The sequence below is a fragment of the Akebia trifoliata genome, chromosome 4 (assembly GCF_017979445.1).
Source record: "Akebia trifoliata isolate Shusen 1 chromosome 4, ASM1797944v1, whole genome shotgun sequence".
NCBI classification, from domain to species: domain Eukaryota; kingdom Viridiplantae; phylum Streptophyta; class Magnoliopsida; order Ranunculales; family Lardizabalaceae; genus Akebia; species Akebia trifoliata.
In genome coordinates, this window is record NC_141378.1 from 18,443,010 (window position 1) to 18,453,981 (window position 10,972).

Genomic DNA, 10,972 nt, shown 5'->3' on the forward strand with positions numbered 1-10,972 from the left:
TAGTGTAGGCTATTTAGGTTTCTTTCTTGAGATACTAGCGAAAACACCTTCATTTTCTCTTAAAAAACGTTGTTTTCAAGTTCTTAAATCTCAATGGTAAGTTACTTCTAATCTATTCAACCTCACTTTCAATTTATCATTTCAGCATGGCCTTAAATACTTTAAAATTTTGAAAAAATCCATCATCTTCAACATCTCCAAAAACGCTATCTTGTTCTTGGGTCTTGAAAGTTGAAATAGATAAAATCTCAAGGTTGAAGATGTTTAGTCTAGAGAAGAAAAATCAAATATTCTTGGCTAAAGATTGAATTAGAGCATTTATGTCATTTCATTAGTATATTAAGCAAGACCAAGGTCAAAAGGGTATATCATTAGTTTGAAAACAGAGGGGGTAATTCAAATATTCACCAATTATGGAGGAGGTATGTCTAAATCACTCTACTATTTATACCAGCTCCTGCAACTAAGAATATTTTTTTCCTTCTACCTACTTGTCTGTCCACCGTTCGATTTCAGTTACAAAGTCTCCTCAATTCTCATTTGAGATCTTCAAGCTTTGCTAAATTTTGTTTTTCGTTCGAATCTCTCAAGAAATCGACTTCTTAGTTTCAGATCTAATCTTGTTTGCGAGTTCTTTTGGATCAAAGCTTGATCTTACCTTATTGAATCTACATTGTTTGAGATCTGTTCGGATCGATTGAAAAAGTTGCAAAATGGCGATCCAAACATGCCTTTAATATCTCTCGAATCTCGATTTGATAATGTGGTTTAATAATCTTCTAATAAAAATTCCATAATTTTATGGTATTTCGAAGAAATTAAAAGGTTTCTATAAGTGATTCAAGTTTCCTGAATCGTAAATCGCTCTGTTCCACAGATTATGAGTATTCGATCCTTAGATTGAGAAAAAGAAAGAATTGTTGCAAAGAGATGAACCTTCGAAAAGTAGATTCACAATGTACACTTTCAGAAACCGATGATCGTAGGCTTCTCGATAAGCCAAGGCCAGAGAACATCGAACGGAAGAGTTCCTTCGATGAGAGGTCTCTTAGCGATTTATCGGTCGCTCTAGGTAGAGCACTTGATAATCTTGATACAATGTGTTCGCCTGGCAGACCATCCGCCTTCGGTACTCCTATGTCGTCGTCGAGTCGTAACTCATTCGAGCCGTATCCGATGGTTGCCGAAGCTTGGGATGCTCTCAGGAGATCTTTGGTGTTCTTCCGAGGTCAACCAGTCGGTACGGTCGCGGCTTATGATCATTCAGAAGAAGCATTGAACTATGATCAGGTTTGCATTGTTTAAAGATTTCTGATCTATGATCATGTTCTAATTGTTTGAATACTTAAATTAATTATTGTTGAGATTTGTGATGATGTTCTGTTGAGATCTATGATTAGGTTCTCATTGTTTTAAAGATTTGAATTAATCATGTTTAGATATATTATCAGGTTTTCATTGTTTAAAGATTCGAATTAATCATGTTGAGTGTTAGGATCCTTAGGTTAAGACTAAACTTTTTGTTTTTTTTTGGAAGGTTAAAAATCAATATATGGTATTTTTGGAGTATTCCTTTGGGTCTTAACATTTGGTACAAAGCCAACCCCATGTTCAAGGTTTGAGTCATGGGGAGGGATTATGGGGTAAAAAAAAGGTGCTTCCCTATAGCATGGACTATGGAAGGGGTCCTTAGAAGAAAAAAAATATATTATGGGATAGGGAAGGGTCCACCATGGTAGGCCACCTATGTTACCTCGTGCGTGGGTTCGTGCATTTCGAATTCGGGTTCGTGGTTCGCCATTCTAGAGCGAACCCGATTTGTAGGGGTAGACAATGATGGGGGCATTTGAAGATTGAAGTCAATAGTAAGGTAAAAAAGAGGTTGAAGAGGGCATTTGGTGATTTTTCATATGTCTATCAATAAAGACCAAGGTCAAAGGGTATACAAATAGTTTAAAAACTTAGGGAGATACCTCAAATATGATATATAAAAAACGTCGAGGGTCGTATAAAGGTATCTCAAATTAACATAGTTGGCTACATTCACGAACCTACAAACCAAACAATGAATTGGTTCAATTTGAACCGGTTCACAATTCACTACAGTTCCAACGAATTAGGTAACCCTGGACCAGCATGATTAGTTTGGGAAGGGGCAACTTATGGAAAAAAGATAAAGGGGTACCTGGTACTTGGGAAGAAAGATATCAGGGGGCTCGCCATATGTCGGTCAATGATGCAGGACATCTACAATTTTAGTTAAAGAGTCTTAAGTAGTTTTCTAATTCTAATAAGATTTCTATTTCAACTTTAGAAAGTTTCTATTTTGTCTAGTTTCTAATTTGTTTTTAGGTTTCAATTTTATTTTTTTCTTAAATTCGTTTTTATTATTTAGGATATAATTAGAAGTTTTCAAATTGAGTTATAATAGGATTATAAGGTTAGTAATATGTTATACATAGATTAGAAAGTTACTTTAGAAGGTTTCTAAGTTGTTATGACGAAATTATCTATAGCAGGAGCTTCAAAAATGAAATTCGACAATCAATTTATAACAATTCATTCAATTTAGCTATTTTTCTTGTCACAATTTATTTTTTTCCTTCTTTTCCAAGCTTGAATCTGTTACTTCAAATTGGTTTTGTCTATTTCATTGAAGACAATCTCTCAATTTATTTCGAATCTATTGATTCACACGCTTCCATTACGTCAAGTGGTATCAGAGCTCTTGCTAAGATCCACAAAAGATGGTTGGTGAAGATGATTTTGTCACAAAATCTTATCTAGAAACTCAATTTGAGAAGTTTGAAGAAAGAATAATCAACAAAATTATGGCTAAGTTGAGATCCCGTATTCAAGGCATGGTTCTCACACCATTGAGAATGAGAAAGGTAAGAAAACCCTTGAAGATAAAGACCCCAAGGATTTCCACCATCCCTCCCTCAATTCCCTCAAAATTCAGTCCTTGGGATATCGATTAGTGAGACTGAACCTACCAATTTTCAAAATCCTACCCAAAATTTTTATCATTCCCAAATCACACCCTCTCGATCAACTCAAGGGTTAATCATAATGATTCTCGGGTTTTTATTCTTTTGGAGCAAGATTTTCAAAGAGTTCAAAGGGGATTTTTTTTAGGACTTCGTTGTCTAATGGGATAGCATTTGTAACATCTCAGCCTCCTAAGTTGTTGTTTTTCCTTTTTCTTTTTTCTTGGGTGGGTCATCTTGACCTGCCCGGTTGTTGTTGCTGTTTTTTCTTTCCTTGTCAATCAAAAAAAAAAAAAATACCCCTTCAAAGCCCTTCCAATAATCCCCTTCCCCCACCCCTCATTGGTGATTTATCAATTTGAATGTCTGTTACGAAAGAACTTCTGCCACATGCTAATTTTATCTTAGGTGTTAATTTTCCTAATCATCCACCTCATCAAACAAGCCACAAAGTGGCTGTGGAAAAATTGTATCTTGAAGAAATTGTGAAGTATGATTGCATACATTATGTCAAGTTTGTTAACGTGTACGAAAGATGGAATTTGGCATGCCATTAAGGAAAGTTTGAAGATCGAATATCACTGGAAGTGGATTAGAGCAAGAGATGAATGGAAAACAAGAAAAAAAAAAAGGCCTTCAAGAACAACTCCAAGACGAGTTTTCTCAAAGAAAAAGGGGTTTGATGTAAGGTATCTACAATTTTAGTTAGAGTCTTAAGTAGTTTTCTAATTCTAGAAAGATTTCTATGTCAACTTTAGAAAGTTTCTTATTTGTTTAATTTCTAATTTGTTTTTGGGTTTCTATTTTTTTCAAAATTCGTTTTTATTTTTTAGGATATAATTAGAAGTACTTAGAAGTATTCAAATTGAGTTATAATAAGATTAGAAGGTTAATAATATGTTATCGATTGATTAGAAAGTTACTTTTTAATATTTTAGAAGGTTTCTAAGTTGTTATGATGAAGTTATTTGAGGAGCTTAAAAAACGAAATTCAACAATCAATTCATTCAATTTAGTTATTTCTCTTATTACAATTTATTTATTTTCCTTCTTTTTCAAGCTTGAATCTATTGATTAAAACTGGTTTTATGTGTTCCATGGAACACAATCTCTCAATTTCTTTAGAATCTATGATTCACATGCTTTCACTATGTCAGCCAATGAGGGTGTCGGTCTTGAAGCATGAGGGTATGTTACGATCCTTAGGTTAAGACTTAAACTTTCCACTCCATTAGCACTTAGGTATTTTTGGAGTATTAGTTTGAGTCTTAACATTGAGATTTATGACCAGGTTCTCATTGTTTAAATACTTGAATTAATCATTGTGAGATTTATGATGAAGTTCTTATTGTTTGAATTAATCATGTTGAGATATATGATCAAGTTGGTTGTTATTAGTTAAATAATGTTTTTTTGTCATTGCAGGTCTTTGTTCGAGACTTTGTACCAAGTGCTCTTGCTTTTTTAATGAATGGTGAGCCTGAAATAGTGAAGCATTTCCTCTTGAAGACTCTCCAACTTCAAGGTTGGGAGAAAAGGATAGACAATTTCAAGCTTGGAGAAGGTGTGATGCCAGCAAGTTTCAAAGTGCTTCGTGATCCTATTCGGGAAACCGATACTATAGTTGCAGATTTTGGCGAGAGTGCTATAGGAAGAGTTGCTCCTGTTGATTCTGGATTTTGGTGGATTATTTTGTTACGTGCATATACTAAGTCTACTGGGGATTTATCTTTGGCTGAAAAACCCGAGTGTCAAAAAGGGATGAGGCTTATACTGACTCTATGTCTGTCGGAGGGATTCGACACATTTCCGACCTTGCTCTGTGCTGATGGGTGCTCTATGATCGATCGAAGAATGGTAACATTGTGTTTCATGTCCTGATATTATAATCGCTTCATTTGAATATTTGTTCGTAGAAATCTTCCCGAATCTAATATGAAAGACACTTGTTTCCAAATGTGATCAAACTTTTATCATTAAAAGGAAAATTTTATAGGATGGTAGAAAGACCAGCTATGCTTTATGGAGATGAATATCGGGCAATCAAGAAGTATTATGTTAATAAATTGAATATAACAGAGACAAGGATGTTGAGATGGATGAGTGGAAGTCTACAAAAGATTAAATTGAAAAGAACGCATTTGGGATGATGTAGGAGTTGCTCCAATAGGCTATAAAGGTGTAACTCCAATGATCTTGATTACATGGTAAAGGAGGACGTCCCGCTTTTGTGTTTATGCATTGTGCAGAAGAGCAATTGAATCTAGCTATGCAATTACTCATTCTTGAAGACAGCCTTTTAGGATTCGTACTCTAGGACCCCAAGGAGAAGAATAACATGATACATGAATTTGAAATAATGGTCACATAATGCTTTTTTCTTTGTTGGGTTGAAACATGAGTCTTCTGCGTAGAGCTTCCTGAGAGAATTGAAGACCACCTCTTGAATGACGGTACAAAGTAGCAAGAATTCAGTGAAAAATATAACCAATCACCATATAATTAAAAATTCAAACTACAAAATAGATGGAATGGTCATGTTGAAAGATGGGAATAAAGGGCTAGAAACCCCTAAAATTGACATCATTGCCGCCAAATCTGGTGATGCCATCATGAAGCACTGATAGAATCTACTAGTGATTATTATGTTGTATGCAGCAGAATTTTCCGTGGATTGGATATGCAAATTAGATGAATCATCTTGATTTCAGGAATTTTATTAGTATTTTGGACGGTTTTAGGAAGTATCTGTTTTAGTTTTTTTGGGCCTCAGGAAGTTTTAGGCAGCATAAAAAGAGTAACTTTGATCTAAATTTGAGTCATGATTTTCTGACACCCCCTCTGACATACGCTCCCTGACGTGGCATGTGCTAGAACCATAGATCCTTTCCTCGGGATACACAAGTGTACATCCCCATAAATGTGTATAGTTGTGTATCCTGAGGAAAAGAATCTCTGGTTCTAGCACATGCCACGTCAGGGAGCGTATGGGGGCGTACGTCAGAGGGGGTGTCCGAATATCATTATTCTTTAAATTTTAGAGGTAGTAAGATTTAGATAAAGAAAGGGCTTTCATTGGAATTTTCTTTTGTTGGTCTATTTCTCTTACGACTTTCCTTTTGTCAACTCTACTAAACCTTTTCAAGATTTGAAGCTTGTTTTTTTCTTTCGGTAGGCAAGCAGATTAGCGGGTGAAAATGAGTTTTAGTTATGGCCAGGGGCGGATTTAGAGTGGGGGCTGTGGGGGCACTTGCCCCCACAAGAATTTTCAAGGTCTATGGATTAGTGAGCTATTGTGACAGATTTTAGCGGCGGATAAAAAAAATATGCCACTATTGCCCCCACAATTTTTTTTTCCACTCTCAATTGCCCCAACATTTTTTTTTTTTCATTCTTAATTGTCCCCACAAAAAATTTTCTACTTGGTTGCCCCCAGATGAGCAAAATTCTGGCTCCACCCCTGGTTATGGCTATAGTATCTCACACAACTGTGGAGCTTCTTTTCTAGTTATTTTATATTTTTGGTGAAGATTTTGGATGGTTTAGTTTCTTCTTGTAGTTTTCTATTAGTTTCCATAGTAGGAGGTTCTTAAGCAACACCTACTACAAGCATCAACAGCCCAATTTTGAGCATGGACTTACTTCAGAGCACAAACATGTATTCTTGAAGATAAGAGACACACTTCACATGTCGAGCATTTAGTTCAGCTTGATCATTGACCATTGTGAAGGTCTCATGATTCGAAAGTAATGAAATTCTGATTGCAATGTACCTATAAGTAAAATATGGTTGAATGGTTTAGTGCTTCATGTCAAAAGTTGGATAAGAGAAAATATAATTGTGGAGAACACCTATCTTAGTAAGACAAGTGCCACTATACACTTCAGAGGTCTTCTTCAAGTGTAGGAAATTAATTTTTCAGTTACCATTTTCTTAGCTAACTGAGAATCATCTTCTCTGGATAGAATCCATTTGAAACTTCATGCAGTCCCTACTTGATAACCTATGTACAATGGCATGAACATGCATCAGTGTTCGACGTGTATACAGAATGTTGGACACATTGACCCCCACAAACTTGATTAGTTGACATGTTCATATATTTTATTCCAGATGTTGAGAGATTTTTTTAATATAATTTAGTTCGTATAAAGTACACTATGGAAAATTTATTTATCTAAGCTGATATATATTAAAATCGTATAAGCGATGTATTATAGTAAATGAAAACATGTTAATTTGAAACTCATTTATAAAGTCTTAGTTTCTATCCATCTGTTGAATAATATTTATGCATAAAAGTAATAAATTCATCGTTAGTTTATGTTCCTGTTTATAGCAATATGTTAATTTATTACTTTACTGATGACCTTTGGACACTGCAAATTTACATTTTTTTTTTGGGGTGCAAACTCACATTACAGGGTATTTATGGTTATCCTATTGAAATTCAAGCACTTTTCTTTATGGCCTTGAGGAGTGCTTTGGCACTACTTAAGCATGATACAGAAGGGAAAGATTTTGTGGAAAGAATTACGAAACGCTTGCATCCCTTAACTTATCACATGCGAAGTTACTTTTGGCTTGACTTCAAGCAACTCAACGACATATATCGCTATAAAACAGAGGAGTATTCTCACACTGCAATTAACAAGTTTAATGTTATTCCTGATTCAATCCCAGATTGGGTATTTGATTTTATGCCAAACAGTGGCGGCTACTTTATTGGAAATGTCAGTACTGGGATGGTGGATTTTCGATGGTTCGCATTAGGTAACTGTGTAGCTATTCTATCCTCACTAGCAACTCCCGAGCAATCTATGGCTATAATGGATCTTATTGAATCACGTTGGGAAGAGTTGGTTGGAGAAATGCCATTGAAAATAGCTTATCCAGCAATAGAAAGCCATGAATGGCGCATTGTGACAGGTTGTGACCCTAAGAATACAAGATGGAGTTATCACAATGGAGGATCTTGGCCAGGTTAGATCAAGCACTTATCCTTGAAATATGTTATGGTTTGTCCAGTATATATACGAGTCTAATTCGGCAGCCAACCTTTTTTCCTATATGGGTTCGAAGCTTCGGAAAAATCATCCCATTCCGAAACTTCTAACCCCTTAAAAAGTGGTTTAGCCTTTGGATTTAAATGCCTTGTTTTTTAGTAAATACTTGACAGTCAATCCCAACACAATAAATGCATTTATTAAGGGCATAATAAATACATTTATTATGTAAAAGACCAACATACCCTTGTCTTTTTCACTCAAAGACAAAATGGGTAGGAGTATTATTTGTTGTTCAAAATGCATAAGCCACTAATTTTTTTGTCATCTTTGCATCTGGTGTCTTGGTATAGTGCTTTTGTGGGTGCTGACGGCCGCTTGCATCAAGACGGGAAGGCCACAAATCGCAAGAAGAGCAATTGATCTCGCTGAGAGCCGGTTATTGAAAGATAATTGGCCAGAATATTACGATGGAAAACTTGGGAGATATGTTGGTAAACAAGCAAGGAAGTTCCAAACATGGTCAATTGCTGGATATCTGGTGGCAAAGATGATGTTAGAAGATCCATCACACTTGGGGATGATCTCTATGGAAGAGGACAAGCAAATGAAGCCCTTGCTCAAGAGATCAAGCTCATGGACTTGTTGAGGGGGAAAAAAAAAGAGGGGTCTTGTTATTTACTACACTTGGAGGTAGGAAAGGAAAAGAAATAAATTTGGAAGGGTATTATTGGAAAAGGATAATAGAGGAAAGACAATAAAGTTTGTGAGTATTCTTGGAAAGGATGGGTAGAAGAGAAAGGGAAATAAAGTTGGAAAGGTCTTCTTGAAAAGTAATAGAAGAGGAATGATAATAAAATAAAAAGTTATCCTCGAGATTCATGGCGAAATTAAATCTCAACCCCTCTTTATAGGGGAATAAAGAGAGTGGTATCCACTTATGTTGTTTTATTATATAGATTATTCTTTGAGAGTTTCATCAACAAAACCTTGTCCCAAAGATTTAGAATCAGCTAAACAAAATATTGTTCCACCATGCAATTATGTCCAGAACCACGTCTTCTTCTCCTCTTATCGAATGGTATCTCACTTTTCATATAAAAACCCTTTTTCATATGTTACGACTCACCCATTGATTGTAAACTCATCATTTCGGTGTGTAATGCATGGTTCAGTACTTTGCGGATGTCTCATTGTTCTACTAAGAAGGGTGTCATTTGTTTCGAGATGAAAATTATTACACATAAAATAATAATTTTTTTGGTGCAAATTTTTCTAGGATTTTTTTTTTTCCTTATAGAATTTTCAAACTTTCAGGTGATTAGTTGATTTTAGGTTAGATGATTATAAAACAACTCCAATACTTTGCGGTTGTACTGTGAATTGGACCGATAAGCGGTTAGTGCCCATAGGTCATGAGTTCGATACCCATTATGAGCATTAATTCCTCAAGGGCACACCCTCACTTACTTGGTGCATGTGATGTGCGGGTGTTGCACGTACCTTGATACTAGTCTTTGGACAAGACCATGGTCTATGGATTGGGCAAAGCCTAGATACGGGATTGGTCTGCTATCTAGAGGCATAACCGGCTATCAAAACAAAAACAAAAACAAAAATTGTGAATTGGACATGTAGGCTTAATTGTAAATAGAGTCGTGATAATATGACATCTACCTCTGACACACGTCTCATCACAGAACCGTAGATCATTTGCCTCGAGATACACAAAAAAAAAGATTTATGGTTATGTCTATCCCGAGGCAAATGATCTATGGTTCTGTGATGGGGGTGTCAGAAAATCATTACTCTTGTAAATATGCCGAATCATATTATCCATATTTTTAATAAAATTCAATCATCACTACTAGTGTTCAAGTATTAATCCCCTCCAATCATTTTGTAAAATCTTCATCAAGTATCGCTTTAAGGGTCACATCAAAATATTTTTGACATTAGAAAATTCTTTATAAAACAGTAAGATTTGTAAAATAAATTACAACCTCACAGTCTAGAATGTGCGGAACTTTTTTAGCCAATTTTAAAATGTCATACAACTTTGGAAGCGTTTCTCAAACGTGATTACCTAAAAACAGTGTTCTCCAAGAGCTAGAATCTTCAAATTTAACATAATAAATCTCCTTCGGAATTAAAATGCCAGCACTCTAACAATCATTGAGCACATTACTAGATTTTCTTTAACTCATCTTCAACGTTCTGAACATTTTTTTTTTTTTAATTTAAAATAGATTATTATTAGAGAAAATTACTTAAAGGACCCTGGCGGAGGGATTTCTTTTTACATAGTCCCTAAATTTTGGACAATCTCTTAATAGTCCATTTATTAAACTTTTCTTTTCTTAACAGTCACTGGATCTCATCTCCCATGTTTCTCATGATTGAATGCCCTATCCATTCTAACTCATCGTTTTCATCTTAAAAAAATTAGATTTTTAACATCTCAATCAAGTTTGAAAGACTTCCATTTCATCGTAAAAGATTCAAGAAGGAAGAAGAAACCATTTTCAAAGATTTTTTTTCTTAGTTTTTGAATGAAAATCAATCAAGAATGGTTCTTTTGGATTGAAATCATCTTAACAAGCCATTATCTCAAGTTTTTAGTCTATCTTTCCATGTATTTTAGTAGAAAATAAATAAAAAAACATCGAATTCAACAGTAAAAATTATGAATTCAACACTTAATGAAAAAACAGCGAATTTGACAAAAAAATAAAACATGGTGACTCGACAGTAAATTAAAAGGCGGTGAGTTGACAAATAATGAGGGACCATCGAGAATAAAAAGTTTACTAAATATCCTATCAAACTACTGCACAAAACTTATGAACTATTTAGAAATAAATCCCTCCACCAGGGTCCTTTAAGTAATTTTCCCTTATTCCTATCCTTAACTTGTTAATACCACAATCTGCAATATAAAATTCTCTTGTTACTATCGTTGATGCGTTCTCATA

General features: G+C 34.9%; 1 protein-coding gene across 1 annotated transcript; it reads left to right on the top strand.

Annotated features, from left to right (window-relative positions):
* The first annotated feature begins 465 nt into the window (after positions 1-465).
* LOC147404294 (putative alkaline/neutral invertase D) lies at positions 466-9,336 on the top strand. Its single transcript, XM_086440170.1, has 4 exons — positions 466-1,290; positions 4,416-4,847; positions 7,416-7,974; positions 8,351-9,336. Exons 1-4 carry the CDS (start codon positions 931-933, stop codon positions 8,644-8,646), a joined length of 1,647 nt encoding a protein of 548 aa, XP_086296296.1. The 5' UTR covers positions 466-930; the 3' UTR covers positions 8,647-9,336.
* The last annotated feature ends 1,636 nt before the right edge of the window (positions 9,337-10,972 follow it).